This window comes from Heliangelus exortis, chromosome 1 (genome assembly GCF_036169615.1).
Source record: "Heliangelus exortis chromosome 1, bHelExo1.hap1, whole genome shotgun sequence".
NCBI lineage: Eukaryota > Metazoa > Chordata > Aves > Apodiformes > Trochilidae > Heliangelus > Heliangelus exortis.
Window position 1 is genome coordinate 197,943,092 of NC_092422.1, and position 23,965 is coordinate 197,967,056.

A 23,965-nucleotide genomic window follows, 5' to 3' on the forward strand; every position below is an offset into this window, starting at 1 on the left:
AAACCCACCTGGATGCAGTCCTGGGTAATGTGCTCTGGGTGATCCTGCTTTCCTGGGACAGTTGGACTGGAGGATCTCTAGAGGTCCCTGACAATTCTGTGATGAGGCACTTTACAAGATGCCTGGCAGCTGGACAAGAATTCTGGCAGAGTCATGAGGGAGCATCTGCTAATGACCACGGGCACAGGGAAATAATACATGAGAAACAACAAATGTCTAAAGCTGCGACCATTCAGCTCTAGGTTCATAGAATCATAGAATCATAGAATCCTAGGGGTTGGAAGGGACCTCGAAAGATCATCTATTCCAACCCCCCCTGCCAGAGCAGGGCCCCCTAGAGTACATCGCCTAGGAACGTGTCCAGGCGGGTTTTGAATGTCTCCAGTGAAGGAGACTCCACAACTCCCCTGGGCAGCCTGTTCCAGGGCTCCGTCACCCTTACAGTAAAAAAATTTTTTCTGATATTCAACTTGAACCTCCTATGCTCCAATTTACACCCATTACCCCTTGTCCTATTACTGGTCACCACTGAGAAAAGCCTAACTCCATCTCCCTGACACTCACCCCTTACATATTTGAAAACATTGATGAGGTCACCTCTCAGTCTCCTTTTCTCCAAACTAAAGAGACCCAGCTCCCTCAGCCTTTCCTCATAAGGGAGATGTTCCATTCCCTTAATCATCTTAGTAGCTCTGCGCTGGACTCTTTCAAGCACTTCCCTGTCCTTCTTGAACTGAGTTGAACTGAGGTTGTGATGGAACTTTCTCAGGATTTTCATATGAGGCACATGGAGCTACTGGGAAAACAAAATGATTCTCCAGATGAGCTGCAACACAGAATGATCCAAAGAGAGGTGGATGATGCTACAATCTCCTCTATCAAGGGGAGCAGGGTCTTCTGAACCCTGGATGTTTCTGGGAAGCAAGGACAAACCTTAAGGGGGCACCTTGCAGCCATTACACTCAGGAAGCCTTTGAGCTGGAGGAGAAGTGTGACCTCCAGATGCTGAGGAGGGAATCTCACCTTCATCAGGACTAATGTTGTCAGCAGGGCTGATAACCATTAGCACAGGCTATAACGAGAACAGTGGTGTGTTAATCCAAGTAATGGCACAAACACCAAGAGCAGCCTTGGCATGGGGTGTCATCTGTTCTACACCTTGCCATGACACTTGCAGGCCAAAAAGTGCAATGTCCTGGGGGTTACAATTTCCATGAATTTGTTGTGCTGCAGAAAGGCCCCAGGGAATGAGCTTCAGCTTCCTGCAGAGAGGAAAGGTGGGCTGGTGACATCTCCAGAAAGTCCAGAAAAAAGATTCTGCAAGGGAAGAATGACAGATTTGGCCAGAGCCACGATGCCACCTGAAGAGAAACCTCCCAGTGCCACTAAACTGCCTTAAGAGATCAAGTCATGGTTACTTGTGACAGAGAGCTGAGTGCAAGGGCCATGGGTGGTCAGTACCCAGGAAAAAGAGCACCTCAGACACAGGAGAGAGGGGAGACTTTTCAGTGAAGATGTTACTTGGCCCCATTGTTCAGATGGAGTAATGCTGGATGGTGCAATCTTGAGCAGACAGAACACGACAGAGGACACACTGGTCCTCCTGGGGAAGAGGTGGTCAGTCTGGTCACTGGTCTGGCCAGCACTGAGGGATGGTCTCCTGAAGAGACTGGATAGCATGTAGAGCTTTGTCCAGGATGGTCCCTAGAAAGACAATGTCCCCAGAAAGGACAAACCTTCCAAGAGCCACAGGCTGAGCCTGAAGGATGAGGAGCCATGGGGCCTCCTGGGCAAAGCAGAGACTGCTGCTGGGCAGGGAAGATTTCCAGTCAGCAACACCAGCTGGATAATCAAAGCTGAGATGGCATCTGACTCAGAATTAGATCAGGCTCACACTGAAGACTGGAGGAGGAGTGGGAGGCATCCAGGAGGCCAGAAACCTGATCAATTTTTACAACACAAGCTTCAAATGAAAAGACAGAGGAAACAAATTAAATAAAATTAGGATAAGAAAAAAGCCTTGGAGAGTAGGTAAATGAAACCCCTGAAGTTCATCAGGCAAATGAAAGCTGCTCCCAGAGAGCAAAGCAGCCCATGGGCTCTGGGTACCCACAGAGGTCGCACGTGTAAGAGGGGACACGTGTCCCCAGCAGGGCAGTGAGGCTGGAGCATGGATCCTCCAGCACTGGCACTGCCTCTGTGAGCCTGTCCATGCTCTGCCTCTCAGAAAAAAAGAACTTCCAGCCTGTTACATGATGACAGAAAATCATTCGTGACCAGACAGTCATCTCATGGTCTGTAATCCCATACTTCAGCAATGGGAAGCCCGGAGTTCAGTTATATTGTGACTGATAAGAAAGAGTAAATAAAGCACTAATCTGCCAGCAGAAAACATTTTACATCTCTCACACAGAAGAAAAGCCACAGGTCTGTCCTTGGTCCATCATGGATGCTGATGATACAGCTGTACACAGCAACACAGGAGAGGCAAGAGGGCAGATGGCAGGAATGGGGAAAGCATCCCAGGAAGGAGAGGCTGGCGGGCAGCATTTCCCAAACTTACACATTCAAATAGGCAAGTCATGGTAAGGTACAGAAAACCTTGAAAAAACAAGAATTTTCCATACCCATTAAAATATTGGATATTGGAAAAGAAGAGAAACTCCAGGGAACAGAAGGACTGAAACTCATCAGAAGCACTGGCTTCAAACCAAGGTCTGAGCTGCCTGGTGCCAGTCCCAGGGACATCAAGGCCAGGTTGGATGGGCCTTAGAGCAGCCTGGGCTGATGGGAGGTGTCCCTGCCCATGGCAGAGGGGTTGTGACTGGATGAGCTTTAAGATCCTTCCCAACCCAAACCATTCCATGGCCCTGTCACATGGGACACGAGTGTTTCTCCCACCAGCAGCCCCTCTAGATAGCTGGTGGCATCAGCACCTGCCCTGGTCACTGGTCACCAGCAGCTGGGTCACCTTCCCCAGGCTGATCCTCTGGCACAGAGGTTCGTATCGTGCTGGTCACTCACACTGAAGGGACTTCTCTGCCTGGGTAAGCTTCACCTGAGCACACCAAAATGATAAATATATTACTAAGTTAATATACTAACTAATTGTATTAATATATTGATTATAAATAAATAAAAGTTTTATTCCATCCAAGAAAGAGCTAAATAGTAGATTAGAGTAGAAACACTGCTAGGAAAAAAAAATGTGCTCTCATTTCCCTCATTTAAAGAAAAAAAATAAAAAAGTCATTTTAACTTTTTAAAAGGAACTCCCCTTTTCCTCTCTTCCCTGTATTCCTCTAATTTCTTCCCAGTTCTTCTTCTACAAGAAGGCAGAACTTGTTTTTATATTTTCAGTTATGGTTGTTCACACCTGTTCTCTCTGCTTCACAATTATTTTTTTTGCCCATATCTGGGTTTATATTCCTGTTTTGATTTGTTTTACTTACATGCATTACTGCCCTTTTTTCTCCTCCAATTAGCTTTCTTGCTTTCTGCAACATTTTCAAAAGCATCACAATATTTTACAAGTCATGCAGCATAAGAAGCATTACCTATACTCATATCATGGAGCTCATTTTGTAAAATCCTCACAGAGGCCATATAGGGTCCATTAGGAACACTGACACATATTTAGCATTTAGAGTGCTTTTCTGAATTATTTCCTCCTGCATATCTGAACACCACTTTTGACAGCATCGATTCCAATTAGATTTTATTCTTGTTTTACTGATAATTCCCCTAGTTTGGGGAAAGTAAACCTTGTAAAAAGAAAAAAGCATGATGCAGAGAGTTTGATTGACAAGTTTATGAGTCTGGCTGACAGAAGCAATGACATCTGAAATCAGAAAGATGAAATCCAGAAAGGTCTGGTCCAAACTTGCCCTTGGAATGGAGAAATCAAGTGGATAAACAGAAGGTGGAGAGTAACCAGCCAGGCAGCATAAAGCAGAAAACAACATGTGGCAACAGCAACAACCCCTAACTGAACACAGGTCAAGAAAAGGATGACACTGCATAAAGGCAAATTTCATTCTAGGAAGGGAGTGATGACCCATCTGGATTGATGCTTCCAGTTTGGGGACACAGGTCTTTGAGGAGAAGGTGAACAAATTGAAAGCAGTCAGTTGGAAAAGAAACTTGGAAATCCTGGCCACTGAAAAAAGAATGATAGAAGTGGGTTTGCTCACCTGAAATCTCAAAGGAGTGTTACAAAAGGGTTAGTGACCAATTATCCCACCAGTCCACTGTCAGAAGGACAAAGAAATACACTTACTTTGGAAGAAAAAATATTAAAACCTTAAAACAAAAATTTCTGATTTTCTCAGCACAGAGGAGCACTGAGGAAAACCTACTTTGACTGAAGGTGGGGTTTCCTTAGCTGAGAGTTTTGAAGCAGATTTGACAAGCACTTCCAGGGCTGGGAAAAGTGAGATTTTCATCTCCACTCCAGACATTTGTGGCCAGAAATGCATGATACAGCATAGTTACCTTTTTCCATTACAGTATATCTAGATTGAGTCCAGGATATGTATTTGTATATAAATTGTTATATCCAAGTTATCTTCCTCAAAGTGTATTTGTTAACATGAAGCTACCATTCAGCAGTACATGACCCAATGGTATTGCTCAGGTTCTTGGTCTGAACCTGCCCTGTGATGGCAACAACCTCCTAGCCCAAGGTACTGATGCTGGAGGCACAACTGAAGATGCACATGGTCTGGTGGGATGGACTCTGCTGGGATGACCAGGTCCCTGCTGCCCAAAGCACATCACTGTAGGAGGTGAAAACAGAGAGAAACTCCAGCATTAACCTTCAGGATAACAACTGCAGCCATAAAGGCCAACAAAGTATTGGCAAGAACCAAGAGAGTGACTTCAGTGAGGAGCTCTGTGTGCTGCAGGAGCAGACCCCATGGGAAGGCACCACATCACTCCTGGAGCCAAGGCAAGAACAGGAATGGAGGGAGAGTCCCAGGGTGGACACAAAAGTGATCCAGTAGCTGTAAAAGCCTGGAAAATATGAAAGTTAATGGAGATCAAACTATTTGCTACTAGTATTTACTCAACAGGGATGAGGTGATCAATGCACATAGGTGCAGCCGTGTGGGGAAGAAGGCCAACTGCTTCCCAATCACACAGCCCACACAAGAAGCAGATTTCATTAGGCAGAGCAACACTGAGTTAGAAGATGACCTCTTGCCATGAGGGTAACTAAACAGCTCAGGAGGATTGGTGACAGACCCCTCCAGGCATGCGTGAGAAGCACAGACCCAGCAGCCCTCTGACCCTGGTGGATGGGTGTGATGCACCCAGTGAGCATTTCCAGCCCAGAACCAAGACCAAGTTCAGTCTCCAGAGAGTTAACGAATTTTCCTTTTCAGGAGGTAGAGTGAGGTGGTGGGGACAGTCTCTGAGCTAACAAGAGGTGCTGAGCCAAACCCAGAGGTGCCAACCTCACCTGTGCAGAACGCTGTGGCTCTAAAGGAGCAAAGAGGATTTGCAGTCACTAATAGTTTATCTACATTGCAAACCACGCTTCTAAAATCTGGATTATAAGCAAGCTTTTAATTAATCTGAAGTACAAGGAGGGTTGGAAGAAGTGGGGTTACTGTGTTATCTGATCATTAAGGACAACAAGGAGCTTAAGTGCAGATAAAACATTTGTCAGAGGTCCCAAACTGCAGTCAGTTACAATCTTGAAAGTTAACAAACATACCTTTAAATGCTAAAAAAAAAGGCTTCCCACTCAGATAGCAAATGGAGTAAGTTTGAGGAAGATGTGCTGCATTTTCAATACATAGTATGTTGAATAACCACTCCAAGTGCCAACAGGATCTCCACACCTCCATAAATTATTTTAATTTCTACTGCAGCAGAGTTGGGAAGCAAAATCAGTAGGCTCTGCACACACAAAACCCCCCAGTCCTCCCAATCCAAGTGTCTGACAAGGGAGAACAGATGGAGGAGGGCAAGGTGACTGTTGTAGTGACGACAAGAAAAATATGGAGCTTATTAATACAAATAATTCTATAGATGTCCTCACATCAGCCACAATTTTTGGCACTGGTTAGGACTAAGTCTTTAAAATAGTCCAACAGCAGATGTTGTTCCTGCACTTCACATGTGTTGAGGAACAATGGCAGCAAGAGCTTGCAGCTCAGCTGAGATGTGAAGTATTGTCTGGCTTCATCATTTCCTTCCCAGTATTCTTCACACTGAAAAACTATAGTCTACATAAGCAAAATTAAGTTTATTAATTTCTATGACATCACAAGATGCAATGTCATTAGTAACTTAGAAATCCAAACACTAGTTAGAAGCTAATTTAAATGAAAAAAAAAAAAAAATCACAGTTAACCATAGACATTCTTTAACAAAATCACTCCATTTGAGATTATTCTGTTGCCTGGGCAACACGACTGCAAATTGCAGAGTTCAGACCATGAAGTCTATTTTAAAGCAACATGATACAAATCTTTGAAGAAAATACATCTAAAAACCTGTTTGTGTTGTATGAAAAAGCTGATACAAATGGTATGCTAAGATAACATCAAAGTGTGAATCTTTTGGGATTTAAGGAGAACAGTTCAATGTGTTTTAAGGCCCAAGCACCTGTGCCACAGATGCCCCTGTACTCAGCACTGGTGAGGCCACACCTTGAGTCCTGTGTCCAGTTCTGGGCCCTCAGTTTAGGAAGGATATCAAGGTCCTGGTGCAGGTCCAAAGGAGGCAACTGGGCTGGTGAAGGGACTGGAGCACAGATCCTATGAGGAGAGGCTGAGGGAGCTGGGGGTGTTCAGGCTGGAGAAGAGGAGGCTCAGGGGAGACCTCATCACTCTCTACAACTCCCTGAAAGGAGGTTGGAGCCAGGGGGTGTTGGGCTCTTTTCCCAGGCAACTCTCAGCAAGACAAGAGGGCACAAGAGGTCTCAAGTTGTGCCAGGGGAGGTTTAGGTTGGACTTTAGAAAGAATTTCTTTATGGAGAGGGTGATCAGACATTGGAATGGGCTGCTCAGGGAAGGGGTGGATTCTCCATCCCTGGAGATATTTCAAAAGAGACTGGATGTGGCACTCAGTGCCATGGCCTGGTAACTGCAGTGGCAGTGGATCAAGGGTTGGATTTGATGATCTCTGAGGTCCCTTCCAACCCAGCAAAAAAAAAAAAGTCGAGAAAGGCCAAGGTAGAACCACGACGAAAGGAGCAGGGTATGCCCAGCCCAGCAGGACATGGTGATCCCAATGAGAGCTGCCCAAGCACAGCAGTGGGCAGGGGAGCCTCAGCACGCCCAACACCACACAGAACCACAGAATCTTTCTGATTGGAAAAGACCTTTTAAGATCACTGAGTCCAACCATTAACCCAACTCTACCCCAGCCATAACCCCAACCATTACCCCAGCTCCACTAAGTCCAGTGCTAAACCATGTTTCTCTGCACCACATCTCCACAGCTTGGAAACCCCCCAGGAATGATGGGGATTCAGCCACCTCCCTGGGCAACCTATTTCACTGTTTAATTACCTAATCAGCAAAGAATTTTCTTCTGATCTCCAACCTAAGCCTCCCCTGGCATAACTTGAGTTGGGCCAAAAGTTCCTCTTGTCCCATCCCTTGTTCCTTGGGAGCAGAGCCCGACCCCCCCTGGCTCCAACCTCCTCTCAGGGGGTTGCAGAGAGCCAGAAGGTCTCCCCTCAGCCTCCTCTGCTCCAGGATCAACACCCCCAGGGCCCTCAGCTGCTTCTCATAAGGCTTGTCAGGGACCACACAGCAAACATCACCAAATGAGCAGATCAGCTGAGCCTCCTAAAACCCAGATGCAGTATTTAGGGTATTGTCTGCCTTTCTGCCTGGTTCCACAACCAATTCAGGAACCACCTCTACTTTGTGACAAAGCACCAGAGATCTGTGGGTCACAAGCAGAGTCATGCTGCCAAAAACCTGCTGGGAGCCATCTCAGACCATCGGTGACAGGTCTTGGATGCCTGTAAAGGAAGGGGCATTACAAGCAGCCTCAGAGCAGGCACCTCCACCTTGCTGTTCAGAGAAACACTGGGCAGAGCAGCTTGTAAACAGAGGTTCCCAACAACAGCAATTTGTGAAAAGAAAATGTAAGGGGCACAGTGTATTTCTAGGAGAAGGCCAGACTTTGCAAAGAGACTGAAGATATCGTACAGCTGTCTGATGCAAGGGTTTTGACAGCCTTATGGCTGTCAGAAACAACAGAAATTAAATCCAGCTGAAGCTTCTGCCAAGTGATGAAAAACTGATCAGAAAAGTAATTCATGACTAACTGTCAGACTAAGAATGTGTGCTAAATGGATTTCACACATCCCTACCCCAGGTTCAGTAGTATTCAATTTTTTCATTAGCAACGTGGATGATGGAGTGCAGAAGATGCTTATTAAATTCCTAGATGAGACCAAGCTGGAGGGAGAGGAAAAGTCATTAGAGGATTAGAATTGAAATGATTGTTGGAAACTCAAGAAATAAAATAGGTTTGGTCAACAGAGACAAATGTAATGACAGTTCATGTACAGGGATCACAGGAGATGGAGCCAGACTCTTCTCCCAGGTGTACAAAGAGCAAGAGTCAACAGGCATGAGGTACAGTGGGAGACACTTTGGATGCTATGAGAAGACTCTTCCCCAGGAGAACAGCTGAGTATGGGAACAAGGCATAGGGTGGGAGTACTGCAGGCTCGGGGGCTTTCCAAGCCTGCCCAGAAAAGGGCAGGAGCACCCTCAGCAGCCAAGGGGTCAGCAGCCAGTCTCAGCAGGAGGAGACCTCCCTAGGCCTGGTGGCTCAGGGACTCTGCAATACCAGGCCCAAAGGCAGATAGGAGAGAGCAGGGCTGCTGAAGAAGATCTGAGGACTGCAGGATCACAAGCTGAAAATGAGTCAACAAAGTCACACTGTGGCAGAAAAGGGAAAACATCCCAGGATTCACAGTGAGCATCCTCACCTCTGAGGCGTGTGATTGAACCCCTCCATGTGAGCAGGTTGGGAGTCAGCTGCAGAAGCCTACTTTTAGGGACAGAGTTAAATAACAGACATGGGGAGAATCCAGAGTAGATCAATAGAGATGACCAGATGATGCTGTCAAGGTCTCAGCAGGAAAAGCTCTGTGCTCTGGGATATTCAGCCCATAGGACAGAAGAGCTGATGGGCAAGGGGGCATCTGGATGTCAAAGGAGAAAGGTGGCTTCTGTGGAGAGGACAAAAATCATCTGTTCTCAATAACCATGGAACAGGGATGGGATAAAAATTCAGTAAGAAAGATTCAGGTTAGATGCCATGAAATGCTCTAGCTGCAAGGGCAGGAGCAGACAGTCTGGGGAGGCTCAGGAGGAGCCATCAAGCAGGTGAGTGAACACCAGGCAGAAAACATCAGATAAGAGCTGAACTGGGGGGAGGCAGAAGAGCCCCAAAATGACCTCAGGTTCCTTCTCAGTCTTAGATTCTATTGCCTTCTCCAACAGGGTGGCTGGCTCTGAGGGAGGGCAGCACAGTACAGGTTGTCCATCCTGATCCTGAGAGGTGTTCAGTGTGGTCTCCTGCAGCATCCACACTGCAAAATGGGACAGGGATGGTTTGGGCAAGTGGATGACAAGGTGGGGGCAAAGCTGGCTGGACCACCAGGCTCCAAGGGTGGTGATGAGCTGGTGTCTGGTTATGAGCACATTCCTCAGGGGTGGATGATGGGACTGGTCCCTTTTTGGGTTCTGTGGGAGGGTGGGAGTGAGATCCATGTCACCAGCCCTGGGAGCAGCTGGTAGGCAGGAGGGCAGAGCTGCTCCTCATTAGGACCTCCTTGGGCTGGAGAAAACAACCAGTGGGGACTGGTGGAGTTGGACTGGGAGAAGCACTGAGTCCTGCCATAAGCAGGACAGGATAGAGCAACCAGCTTCTCTGAAAAGGCCAGGGGAATGCCAGCAGCTCTGACTGTTAGATTTCAGTGAAGCAACTACTTGTATACTATTTTTGGGATCCTCCTGCTGTTGGCAGGGAAATCTCTGTGTGGAAGAGAGCAGAGCTCCTGTGTGGCAGCACATCTCCAGCCCCACACCACCAGGCAGACAGCTGAGGGACCTGAGTGACACAGATGGCCTAACCTGTTTGATACAGAGGTTGGAAACCAGAAGTTATCTCAGAGGACACCTGAAACCAAGGTAGATGGAGCCTTCCATGTGTCATCTTTATCTGCAAGAAATCAGGACCTGACAGCATGGACAGGTGGGCAGCTGGACAGGACAGTGTGGCTGGGTGGCTCAGCCCAGGGAACAATTCTTAATGGGTCATTCGGTACCCGAGGGCAGTGACAGGGGGAGCATCACAGAGGGCACTTTGCAGATAACACCAAACTGGGGGGAATGGTCAATATCTGCAAGGGCAGGGCTGCCATCCAGAGGGACCAGGACAAGCTGGAGGAACAGGGCAACAGGGCAGCAGGCCCCCATGAAGCTGAAAAAGGACAAATTAAAGTCCAATGTGTGGGAAAGTAGCAGCCTTGGAAATGACACGGGCCATGGAATAAGTAGTTCAGCAGAAAAGGCCCTGGAGGTCTTGGTAGATAGCAAGCTGGGTTAGAGTCATGAGGACAGTGACTTTTGCAAGGGTAGAGGGTATCTCCTTCCCTCTCACACACTTGTTAAGCAAGACCCCATCAAACCATGTCTCACTAGCTGGTTGTGGAACCACAGTGTGACACAGGGAAGCTGGTTCACATGGTCTGTCTACATCCCCAGGAGTGGTTCATCAGTCTGATGGAGTTCACCTTGCAAAGATGATTTCATTTTCAAGTCAAATCATGTGATTTGCATGCTCAGAGAAGGATACAGTCATTCACAGAATCTGAAAGGTCTTCTGAAATCACAGTGACCACCTGATACTAAGTGGGAAGGGAAAAGAGGAACACAAAATACTGCAGCTGAACAGCAGCTGGCACTCAGTATTTCAATTAAAACTGCAAGAAACTTCAGACAAGTGGACCTGGAGGGCTTGGAGCTGTCAGCAGTCCCACGTAAGAGAAAGACTGGAGCAGTAAGGGTGGGCAGCCTTGTCAAATGTAAAAAATGCACCTCTTGAAGAACAAGATTTGGAGACAAGTCTTCACCCTTCTAAGAGGGAAACCATGGCCTCATGTTGCCATCCTGAATTGTGACTTATAAATCCATGATTTCAGCTCCCTGGCATCAAGCATAAACTGCTGGTGGGAGGAAGGACACCACTGACACAGACACCCCTCACCATGGTTGCACAATGTCCAACTCATGTGCCTCTCCATGTGTTCCAGCCCCTCCCTGGCACCTTCTTGTTGTTTAAACAGGATGGTGGGTTCACCATATCAACAGCAGCAGGCTTGTACAGCCCCATCTCGAGGCTCTGTCCTTCCCACCACAGGCTCCTGACCCATGGCATGCTCCAGAGGCCAACACCTCACTGTCCAGTCCATGAGCAACTCAAGGCACAGGGAGGCTGGAGAGACAACTACTGCTTTGGCAGCACTTTGTATCTGCCTAATGACATTGCTAAAGCAGCTGCAAGGAGAGGAAAGAAAAAAAAAAAAAAAGCCCCAACTTCTGTTCTACCCAGTGCATTTTGAGTATGCAAAATGATATCTCCATCCTTCTGTGAGAAGAACATATTTCGATTAGGGGAGCTTTGGTAAGCATCTGCACAGGGGACTCCAAGACAATTTATGGAGGAAAAGCCTACTTAGAGCAACTGAAGAGAGAGGGAGGTACAAAACCAGCTCAGCAAAACAGGGAGATGCAATTTGCCAGAAGCAGATACCCTGGGAAAGCCCTCACCTGAAGCCCACCCTGCTCTGGCACTGCTGCCAGGGGAGCTGAGCCTGGGGGTCAGGCCCTGTGCAGCAGGAGGTGACATGCCACCCCAGGCCAGGAGCATTGCTGATTTGCTGCAGGGAAGATAACCAAGCAGATTACCACTTCTAAACCATCTAAATTACTCACTGCTATCTCGAGTCATCTCAGGCCACTGACACGAGGCTATCTGATTAACAGCAGCAAGCAAATTAACAGGAGGGACGTGCAGTACACTGACTAAAGAGCCCTAGACCAGCAGAGGCATTTCCATGAGCTCCAGCAGGCACAGCACCGCTGGGGCAGCCCACACTTCCTCCTCCTCCTCTGCCCTGCTGGAGCTCTGGCACCCAGCACCCCTTCACCACAGCCACCAGGAGACACAGCCCCAGACTCACAGCAGACAGTGACTCAGTGACAGGCTGGGGTCTGGAGCTGGCAAACCAACCAGGGAGTCAGAGCTGCTCTGGGAGAGCTGGATGCTGAAGGGAGCTTGTCACACCATGAACAAATTCTGGCTTGGGTTTGCCAATAAACAAACCGATTGGGTCACCAACCACAGTTTCACTCTCTGGAGCAAAAACTTCCAATTAGTCACACTGTTTCAGAAAGGAAAACATAAACACTGTTTTTCCCTCATTAAGACCCACTAGGTCTCTGCAGGACAGGAGCAAAACCAGAGCAGGAGCCATTTGCCCCCCTCCACCACTCACTACCCCACCCCATGTCCTGCAAATGTCCAAAGCACTGCCCTTCCTCCATCTCTTGATACCAGAAATTCAGCTCATCTCAAAGAGAACACAGGAGTTTCCCCTAAGAAGCCTCTCCCTGGAAATAAACATTTTCACATTACATCAGAAAGCAGTCAGACAGGAACATCCCTCACTCCCAGAGCAGAGCAGAGCTGCTGGGGAGCTGCAGTCTATGAGCAAGGCAGAGCTCCCCACACCAGTCCCTGCCATGAGAGAACATGGGGCAGAGGGAGGATGGTCTGAGCCAGGGCAGATGCACAGAAAAGAAGGCTGCCCACCAAGGGCTGAGCTCAGGCACCCCTCAGCACCTGCAGTGGTTGGCACAGTCACAGTCACTTGGAGCAAAGCTGTGACACCTATGCTCACATGGTGAGCACCCACCAGAGCCAGTCACCCCACACCATCACAGAGGGGAGAACAAGCTCCTGCCAGATAACAGCCACTTAACAGAAGAATTAATTGCATGGCCTTGAGCTCCTGCACATGACAACACACCAGGCCACCTTTAGGGATGCTCAGTTTGACCTGAGGCCATTTTTCCTCTCAGCACTCAAGCCAACACGTTGCAGTTTGTAAGCAATTTGGTCTCAATCCTAACAAAGAAATTACTTTTAAGCAGAACACTGGAGTGAGCTGCCCAGGGAGGTGGTGGAATCACTGTCCCTGGAAGTATTTAGAAACTATGTAGATGAGGCACTCCAGGACACGCTCTAACGGGCATGGTGGTACATAGATAATTTTTTTTTTTAATTGGGGGGATGGTTGACAGTTGGACACATTGATTCTAGAGGTCTTTTCCAGCCATGACAATTCTGAGATTCTGTGAAGACAATGAGCTATACACTCGTTTCCTGAAGCTGCCATAGTGTTTTTAGTTCCTCACGCCACACACATCAGTGATTCCCTCCACACAGCTGCCCCATCCCTACCTACAATGGCAGTGAGCACACACACAAGTTCTCTGTACTCTTTAGGACAGTGTGCTTTAATTGGAATTAAGATATACTTAATGTTTAAATGAAATATCCTCATGCTTGTGGCAGGGGACTACCCCATGGCTGCCAGGGAGCAGCCAGGTCAGTTTGGAGCATCTTGGTTGTGACCAGGGAATTAGTGCCTTTCCAGTTGTCAGTCCCTTGGGCCACACAAGGCTCATGGGACATTGCCACTTCTGCACAGGAAGCAGTGCTGGGGCAGCTTTCCAGCCTGTGCAGAGCATCTGCCCAGCAGCTCCCTGCCCAACAAGGACACTGGCCCAGGCTGCCCAGAGAGGCTGTGGTTTTCAAAGCCCCCTGTTCCTGTGTGATCCTGCTGTGGTAGAGGGTTTGGAGGTCCCACGAGGTCCCTTCCAACCCCTGATATTCTATGGTTCTATGACCTGCTAGGTCCCCAGCCACACACCAGGGCAATGCTCAGTGCTGTGGGTCACAAGGCTTCCTTCTCACAGAGGCCATATGTGATGTTTGCTGGGACTGTATGACATCATAGCTGAGACCCTGTGGCCTAAAGGCACTACGAACAGCACTGAAGGAGAAGTCAGGAAAAGCATTTCTAAAGGACTAATAATCAGAGACAGCTGCCTGAGCTGTGGATGAGTAAGATGCTGACAGACACACACTGCTCTCAAAGGACACCTTGAAGATTTGTATTATCTGGACATTGAATCTGAACATTTCTGGAAGGTCCTTGGGTAAATGACTGCTCCAACAAGAGCACAGACAGATTTTCCAGGTGCAAAATCTCTAGAAAAGAGGGGCAAAGCAGACCATGGGTGGGAGGAGACCTGCATCACCAACTACAGCCCACAGGCAATCACTGAGGGTTTGCTAACTTATGGCAGGAGTCATCCTGCAAGATGACTGAGTTTCCCTTTTTCACCTGTTACCCAGCACAGTTACTAGAAAGCTACTCCAGAGTTTCACTCCTTTGTGTCTACAGGTCTCCTAACTTGCAGTTTATTAAGAGCATGTTCAGGTGCATTCATTTCCGTGGCAATTCATTTTCTGTCCTTGATTTGTTAAGTATCCTCCTCTTGCTCTAACATTTACTGCAACATTTTTACAGATGGCAAGAACTTCTCCTTTTCACCTCCACTACACACGACCAGACAAGCCAAGCTCTTCCAGTCTGCCACCGTAAGATATCACCTTCACAGCCCTTTCCACATGTGCCCTGCATCCCTTTTCCTACCCTCTGCTCCAGCAATTAAGCTGGGGTCAGCACAGGCACTCTGAAGCTATAGGTTTGCTCCATCTCAGCTTTGTCACTCCCCAAGGGCCCTGCAGGAGGGCCATGGCTGGAGCTGCTGCCTCACCTGGAAGGCTGTCTGGCTGTTGTAGTTGCGGATCTCCTTGCTCGCGCCGCGGAAGAGGAGAACCCGTGCACAGCTCTCCTGGGGAAGCAAGGGAGAGAGGGGAAGAAACCAGTTAGCACTGCAGGCTGGTGCCAGGGAAGCAAAGTGTGTGGTGTCACTGTGCTCAGAAAGCCAAGACCAAGGGAGGATGCTCAGCCCCTACCAAGTGGTCACCCCCAGCTCCAAGCTGGCTAACTTCACCCACCTGTGTGCAGCTCTGGGCCATGGGAACCCAAACACCAGCCCAAGAGCTACAGTGGCCACCACACCTCTCCAGGTAGTGTTGTTTCCTGAAGCCTTTTATTGTTTTTGTTTTGCTTTTGATTGGTTTTGTTCTGGTTCTACTGATTTTGTTTTGAATGCTCTGTGCTTCTCCATAAGGTCAATTCAACTTGCTTATGATCCCCTGTTAATGCTGCTCTCCCCACCCACCCTGGTGGCCAAGGGTGCAGAATGCATCTACCACCCAGCAAGCCACAAAGCAGCCTCAATGTGCAACTGCCTATTGCAAAACATTAACAGTGTTCTATTTTTAAAGCACAGACACCTGAGAAACTGGAAACTCCCTTTATAATCAGAGCACATAATACAGTGTATAAAAACTCTAGGAAGAAACAAAACTTAGAGGAGAAATCCTCAGATATTGACCTCCAGACCTCAGGAAGAGAACTGTGGGTGTGCAAGACCAGAGGGAGGTTCCTCCTCCACCACCCCGAGGTTCTCCTCAACTGAGGTTAGTGACCACACAGCAGATAAAACAGAAAGGGTGCCCTGTGTTGCCTGGACAGACATCTTCAAAATTCAGACAGTAGTAGTAAGAATTTAGGGCTGTTTGTGAGAAGGATAACACCCCAGTCCCCATGCCTTCTCCAGAGCAGGGTGAAAGCCACCAGCTGTGCCCAACAAGCCCTAGGTAGCACCAATGCCCACCTTTAAATTAAATGTGAACACCTGGGCCAAATTAGCACTCTTTCCCCTGGCCCACTGCTCCCACCCCACCAGTGTGGGGCTTGCTGGGAAGCAGGAACAGGAACCAGAGGAAAATTACAGAATGAGTTAGGCAGTAAGTCAGAAAAACATCTTGGGAATGGGCATGGATTAAAGCACAGACTCCGGTGGACTCTGTCCACCTGCCTCTTGAGAAATCCATAATCAGGCTTGTGCCACCAACAGAGACAGCCTCATCCCAGGACAGAGTGTGGATACAATTCAGGACCCTTCTGGGTCTGGGAACAGGGACAGCAATGAGAACGTGCCCCAGTCCCATGCTCTGTCTACCTCAGGCAGGCTGTGCCCCATCTACACTTTCTTGTTCCCATGCCCAAGGTGGCAGAGCTGTACCTGGTTATAGAGAGCACAGATATGAAGAGCAGTGTTTCCTGAGGCATTCTGTGCTGTCATATCAGCGCCATAGAAGAGAAGATGCTCCAGGTGCTGAACATGGCCATAGCGACATGCCTGCTCCAGACACAAAATGAAACAAGAAACAGAAAATCAAGGAGCAGCAGGAAGATGATAAATCCCCTAAGATCCTCTGCTGGATTCATCCATGCTAGAAAGGTTGAATCAGGCTAGACCTGTAACCCGGAAAGTTCACTGAACTTGCACACACACTGCTCCTTACAGCCATATGCACCTGAATACTCACTGGACAGATTGCATCAGCTGCAGATTTGGGATCAGTACCATACTGGTACCATTACCTGGAGGTACAGCCTCCTCCAGACTGTTTGCTATCCCAGTACAATTACCAGGTGCAAAGAAGCCCTGAAGCACAAGCAGGCAAAGAGAAGGGCAACAGCCCCACATCTCCAGCTCACTGGTGTGGTCTTTCCCTCTACATTTGGTCCACCCTGGCACCCAGAGTCCTCAAAGGTCTTCCAGGGCCAGGTGGGGTGGAGGCAGGAAGGGCAGTCACTCTCTGTAAATATAGCTCACACACACTCCTTGGGCTGGGAGCTGGGTGATTCAGGGGGCCATGGGCCCAATAACAACCTATCCTCTTGATGTCAGAAACAAGGGGAGTTGAGGCAGAGCCAGTGTCCCCTCCGTTCTCCCAAAAGGTTTTGGTCTTGAAGCACAAAGCCAGCACTGGTCCCTAAGCCTAAGCACACATCTTCCACACACTGAATACACTTGTGTGTAAAGCAGGGGCAGATACAACTGTGATTGGGAATAGGATGCCTCAGGTGTTGGACTGAGATCCCGAAGCACCATCCTGTGAGGCAGTCATCATCTGGGGAAGATCCAGACACAGAGGCCAGAACAGAACTGCCTGAGCCTTGGCCTGGAATGGGAGACAGAGTTGGCCCACCACAAGCAAGTCTCCCATACAGAAGCCACATGGAGGACACTGTGTCACTACAGCACCCCACTGGATGGGACAAGCCCCTCCATCAGCATCAGGATGGTCAGGATTATCCATTAAAAACAGTGGTAACTGGGAATAGGACAGGGAATAATGGGTTTAAATTAGAACAAAAGAAATTCCACCTCAACATGAGGAGAAACTCCTAACCCTGGCCCAGGCTGCCCAGAGAGGTTGTGGAGTCTCCTTCCCTGGAGCCTTTCCAAACCCCCCTGGATGTGTTCCTTGTGGGCTGCCCTGGGGGATCCTGCTGTGCCTGATCTCTGGAGGTCCCTTCCAACCCCTGCCGTTTTATGGTTCCATGATTCCAAGACACCAGTCACCCCTCCAGATCCCATCCCGCCATGCATCCCACCTGGTGGATCTCCTGCCAGCCATTCTCATCCACGCAGCCGAGCCGGGCGTAGTCATGCAGCAGGAGCTCGCAGCAATAGGGATCCCCCCCCACCATGGCACTGTGGTACAGTGGTGTCAGCCCCCGACTGTCCTTATAGTCCGGGGAGGCACCCAGGTCCAGCAGCGTCTGCAAAACAAGTTCCTGCCTGGCTCTGGGGTTCGGGCAGGCCCACGGTGGGGACAGAGGGCCGGGGGTGCTCTGGCACAGCAGCAGGCAGCACCCACCCCCACACCACACCCTCCCCTCAAGGGTCCCGTTATCAGCCCCGTGCTTTGTCCTGGGCCGTGCTCCCTGAGGCGAGGTGAGGGGGGGTATGGCCCAGGCAGGCGGTGTGGCCTCTGCCATGGTGGGCAGGGGGAGTGGTGGGCATCAGACTCACCATCAGGGCTGCGTGGTTGCGGCAGCGCACGGCCTTGTGCAGGGCTGTCATGCCCTCCCGTGTCCGGAAATCCAGGTGGGCTCCCCCGTTGCGCAGCACTTTGATCATCTCTGTGCTGAGCTCCAGCTGTGCCGCCGCCGTCAGGGGACACTCTGCAGGGAGACTGGGGGTGACGACTGGCCACAGCCACCCTCGGGTGTTGTTTTCAAGGTGGAAGCAGAGCTCTGATGCTTTATCCCAAACCATACCTCTCTCTATCCCAATCCGTGTCTCTTTCTATCCCAATGCACAGCACAGCATTGATGTGCCTGGGGAACATCTGGGGCGTGGATACACATGGGAAACCTCTCCTGAAGCACAGACATGGTGCTGAGAAGGGAGGAGGGTTTCTGTCCTGCCCTGGAGGTGCCAGGGGGACCTGAGCTGCGAAGGACCACACTGGCCTCTCCACATCTGATCCGACAGCCCAAAACAGGAAGAAGAATTTTCTTTGATATAAAATTAGTGAAGTTTCTTTAAGAGATGAAATGTTTTTCTGAACAGTTTGATTATAATTAAATAAGTTTGTTTTCTTCAGAGTGCAACACTACAGACAAAGAAACTGTATGCCTTCTTGCTCAAACAAATCCCCAGGTCCTTCCATCCAAATCTTCAGTACCACAACCTGAGGAACATGAACACCAGCTGAAATGCCATCAGCTAGAAATTCAGCTGTGTATTTTTCAGAAAGGTACCTGATTTGCACATAAATGGAGATATCTCAATTTAGTAGAAATAACTATTTCAGTGATAACAATAAAACTATTTGAGACACAAATATAGAAGAATAAGAATATTAGAACATTGCTATTAGCCAAATTTTTACTTGAGATAGGGAGAGGTCAGACAAGGTTCCATGGCTTTGCTAAAACTCTCTGCGTTTCATGCTACGAGATACTAATATTAAAACAGGAGACTGCTGAAGACCATTGGCAAGAGGGTTAAAGATGAGGAATCCCTGGCGAATGAGAATGTTACAGATGGGTCTTCTAAGGACCTGCCCTCAGCTCAAAACTGTGTCATATTTAACAGTGTGGATTAAACTGGAAGTAATCCCTAAGAAATGTCACACAGACACCCCCCATGTTGTTACACATGACAAAGACAACAGTACAATGACTGAGGTGACTTTGTGCACCCACTGACCAATGCCAGACCTCAGCAGAGGGCAGGCATGGTGCTCTACAGCCAGAAATTAAGGGATGCAGTTTAATCACAAAGGTAATTACCATGGTAACCATGTATGGATTACAGTGGAATGTGGTAGTGTTCACACCACCAGCAATGTCACCTGAGAAGCAGCAATGGAAATATTCCCTGGGCTCAGGAATAGCTGTGAAGACCAAGTTTTGGTGGAAGGTCATTGGTATCAATCCACAACCCTTCTCACAGCAGGAATTACCCCCAGGAGAGAGTGCAGGAAACAGTAGAAAACAGATGGATGGATGCATGGATGGAGGGATGGATGGATGTGCTGCTGGTGTGGTGTCAGGGGAGGTTCTCCATGGACCTTTGTAGAGCCCACAGAGTCATCACACTGGTGCCAGTGGCTGAGAAGAGATGGGTAACCGCAGTGGAAGCACAGTCAGCTTTCCATCAGAGCAAGATGTGGACGGGGGTTCCAACTCACACACCCACTGCAGACCAGGAGAGATGAAGGGCAGGTGACCATGGACAAGAAAGAGTTTCTCTCCTGTGGCAAGACTTTCTCCTCCTTCTCACCAACACCAAAACCACCTCCCATGCAGATCATCCCCAAGGTCTTCAGCTGGGGTCACCCAGCTGTTTAAGGCAAAGGGAAGTTAGGAAGGAGAATACAGTGAAGTTCTGGTCTTTTAAGGTCCATCACTTTTCTTCTGTGCCAATACTGTTGCTTTAATTTCTGTTGCTATCTGGTGCTTTTCCACCTTAATTTCTATAAATCTCTTCCTTATTTTTAATTATTTTGAGAGGACACATTTGGCCTTTGCAGTGTGGCAAGAACTCAGACTGCTACAAACTTCAGGTTGTGCCTACGAACTGAAGTATCCCCATCAGGCTCTGCTCCAGGCACATGCTGCCGTTTCCACATGGTTAAATCACCAGTCATTTTTCAATATCTCAGTTTAAATGAGACAAAATTTTCAAAGAGGCAGAAGAAACAGAAAACAAGGCTTCAAATCTTCTTTTAGTCTGTTATGCCAAATTCAATTCAAAAATCTATCACTTCATCCTGAATCCCAAAGCCTGAGAAAGGTCCAAATAAGGCATTTCAGGATGCACTGAAGGAAGTGCAGATAGCAGTTTGTTCACTAAATCTAATCTTATCACCATCTAATCCAGGATTTAGTGATTATACTCTGCTAATTCCTGGAAACATGTGTATCCAAATATACGCTTAAAGTAATTAAATAGTAAGTGAACAAGATCTGTCCACTGCAGCAAAGAAGAACAAGCAAGACAACACACTGCATGCTATGGACTCATGGATGAAGAACTCTTCCCTGGCAGTGCTGAAGGCTGGATGGGGCTCAGCCTAGGCTGGTGGGAGGTGTCTCTGCCCATGAAACCCTTAAGGTCCCTCCAACCCAAACCATCCCATGACTCCATGAAGATGGAGCTGTAGGTGGGGCTCTGGCTGCAGGCTGTCAGCAGTCAAGTTCCACCATGGGGGTTTGGGTCCCTATGATCCTCACCATGCTGCTCGTGGGAAAAGCAATTACATTCCCCACCAAGAGTCTGCAACAGCAAATGGGGGCCAGCAGAGGAGAGCTGAGTCTGGAAGCAGAGGAAATGAGCACCTGGGATTAGAGGAGATCTGCACGTGGGAGCAGCGCTGGTGTGCAGGGGAACAGAGCCTGGGGAAGGAGCAGATGACAAGCTGGTGACATTTTTAGGTCAAGAAGAAATAGGTGCAAGTTGCTCCAGAGGAGGTTCCGATTGGATATTAGGAAAAAAGATCACTGAAAGAGTGGTGAAGCATTGGAACAGGCTGCCCAGGGAGGTGGTGGAGTCACCATCTCTGGGTAGATGTGGTGCTTTGGGAGATGATTAAGTGGTTAAGGTGTAGGACTGACAGTTGGACTTGATGATCTTGAAAGGCCTTTACAACCATAATGACTCCATGATTCTATGCTCTGGGTCTAAAAAGCTGCTAGTGAGGCTGCTCCTGTAGCCAGTGGGTTGTAGGGAAGCAGAGGTGGGGACTGGAACACCTTCTCAGAGGATTCTGTTGAGCAAAGGGCAGCCCAGCACTCCTGCAGCCTGAGGGGGGAGAGCAGCCTCATGGTAGGGACATTCTGCTCTGGCAGTACCAAGTGGGTGCACTTCCAGGAAAGTTCACACAAGTTCATCTCTGCTCCACTTAAAGGAGTGTTTTCTCTAAGTTTTTGCCTTTTAATGATGTTTTTGTTGTGTTAAAAGAAGCTGAGGATGTAAAGCATCACTCCTGTTTTAACTGCAGACTTCTGTGGAAGCAATGAATCCAAACAAAGCTGTGTTGTAGGATAAAATATCCAAGCTTCCAGACCCAGAACTGGACCAAGATCCTCCTGCTTCAGGTCTGGATCTGGTGTCACCTGCACACCCTCCAGAAGCCAGCAGCAAAGAGACAGCTCAAGAGAACAGTCACAGTGTCACACGATGTGGATGCTCCTCCACAGCCTCGCACAAGAAACAAACTGCAGAGGCTCTGCATGCTCAGGAGGTGTCATGAGAACTGGAATTCACATGGCAAGGCAAAGGCAATGAGGGAAGGTGAGAAACCCCAGAGCTCCATTGTGAGCAGAAACAACCTCAAGACTCAGATACCACAATTGAGAGGGGGAAAAAAAACAACTGTCACTCCAGGACTTAATTTATCAGTTAGGAATAAGGAGGACCTCTGTTGCAGTTTAAATGACAACAGGCTTGATACGAAAGTTTTCATGCAAGGAAGGTTACTGTCTGTTGAGTGTCCCTACACAGATCTACAGGACACAAGAACAGAAAATATCTGCCTGTGACAGAGGCAGATACCTGGTGGTGGCATTTCTCAGCTGTAGGTGAAAACATTACAAGATCACATTTCATCTCCAGTTTCAGTCAAATGCAAACATAGCATTTTTCACCAATCTCCATCTGCACCTTTGATTCAAAGAGGTGCCACCAGATTGTTTAAAATAAAGGGTTTAAAGCACCTGGATTAACAGATTTTAAGTTGAGCAGGACTTTAACTTCACAAACCACAAGCCACTGGAGATCCATCCAGTGTTTCCCCCATCTAACCACAACTTCTGTCCGAGCCACCACTTTTAGCTGTAACTTTCAGCTACTAAAACGGAAAACAACAGAAAACACAGCACATCTGAATGTTCAGGTTGTTAAACAAGTAACAGTTAATCAAGTTAATCAGTTAATCATGTAACTGTGTACATGTACTTTGAATGCATCATGCCACAGCCAGCAGAGCCTGGCCAAAGTGCAGGCAAAGCAGGAGAGGAGGGAGCTGCCCTTCCCTGGGCACAAGGGGTTTTTCCTCCCAGCAGCAGGCTGAGAAAGCACCATCAGGCACTGCAAATATTCCTCCCCAATTCCTTACTCCTGCTGCTATTTGTCCTGACGTTGTGCTGGGGCCACAGAACCATGAACTGTGATGCTTTCCTCTTCATTCTCCTGCTGTTCCCCTTTCCATTCTGTGTGAGACAGCAAGGATTTGCCTTCCTCTTTTCCACATGCTAAGCTATCGCTCAGGCTTGGGTCTAATTTTAGAGTAACGGTAACTTTTCAAATATATTTTTAAGCACTTAAAATGTACCTGCAGGAAGCAACGGTGAAATTTTTTTCTTTTAATCTCTTTCAAGCATATTTCCCCAGCAATCCCACAGCACTGGCACATGAACAGTGACAACCTGGGCTGTGAGGGCTCAGGAAGGGACCCCAGGCTGCAAACCCCCCTGTCCCCACCAAACCTTGCACTGGTGTTAGAAATACAAAAGAGAAAAGAGCAAGAACAGCACATACTGGAAAGAGAAACCGAGAGTCAGCACGGATGCTCTGGAGGCCCAGATGAACTGGGCAAATGTAAATCATCCTTCTCATCTGCAACACAGATACATCTCCTTCTGAACCACTGGACTTTAAACCTTGGGCAGTGTTACAGGACTTCACTCCTGTTCCCTGCTTTCTGGAAAATCTAGCAGGCTGCAGATAAGATTACTGACTTCCCTTCATTGAAGAGGATCATGGATAAAGACCCAGAAATATTTTGGGGGGATCAAGGTTAAGGGAGGTAGAAGAAAAGGTTACAGAAACTGAGAAGAGGATCAATCATTTTTATTAGGGATCTATTCTGCCAAGTCTCTGAGACAGTAATACTGAATTCCCTGCTTCAAAAATCAGTGGAGCAGTTCCCAGCTGCCTCCAGATGGGATGGAGGGAACAATTGTGTTGCACAGGAGTGGATGAAGAAGAAAGATTCAGCTGCTGAAGGGCTGAATGTCTAAACCCTCAAGGGTTTGGGTTCCCCCCATCCACTTTTGTACCAGGAAAAAAGAATAAATGGGATTGGTAATTATCCAAGGTGCTCAAGACCTAGCCACACAGAAAGGAGCACTTGGTGTCAAGGCCTATTTGCAATATCCCTGGTAGACTCATCCCTAGAGACACAGCAGATAAAGGAGTGCTGCTAATAGCAATGCTGCTCTGCCCAACAAGAGAGCAGATTTACTACAGTGGTTTTTTAACGGGTGGCTGAGAAGTTAAGAATAGCACTTATGCACTGCAGCTTTTGCTGTCTTTGCTAAATACCAAGCACTGCAAATACCATCATTTATTTATTCCTTCTCTTGAAATCTTAGTTGGACATCTGCCCACAGTCCCATCATTTT

At 48.1% G+C, this 23,965-nt stretch overlaps 1 protein-coding gene across 10 annotated transcripts in view; it reads right to left on the bottom strand.

Annotated features, from left to right (window-relative positions):
- The window catches only part of SHANK3 (SH3 and multiple ankyrin repeat domains 3), a 318,859-nt gene that overhangs the window by 221,878 nt on the left and 73,016 nt on the right, over positions 1 to 23,965 (bottom strand). For all 10 annotated transcript variants that reach the window (XM_071734304.1, XM_071734311.1, XM_071734302.1 and 7 more), the window contains 4 exons: positions 18,081 to 18,232; positions 17,660 to 17,827; positions 16,278 to 16,394; positions 14,898 to 14,975 (listed from right to left, as the gene is read on the bottom strand). In XM_071734304.1, coding sequence (XP_071590405.1) covers positions 14,898 to 14,975; positions 16,278 to 16,394; positions 17,660 to 17,827; positions 18,081 to 18,232 — 515 coding nt within the window. The remainder of the gene's footprint in view (positions 1 to 14,897; positions 14,976 to 16,277; positions 16,395 to 17,659; positions 17,828 to 18,080; positions 18,233 to 23,965) is intronic.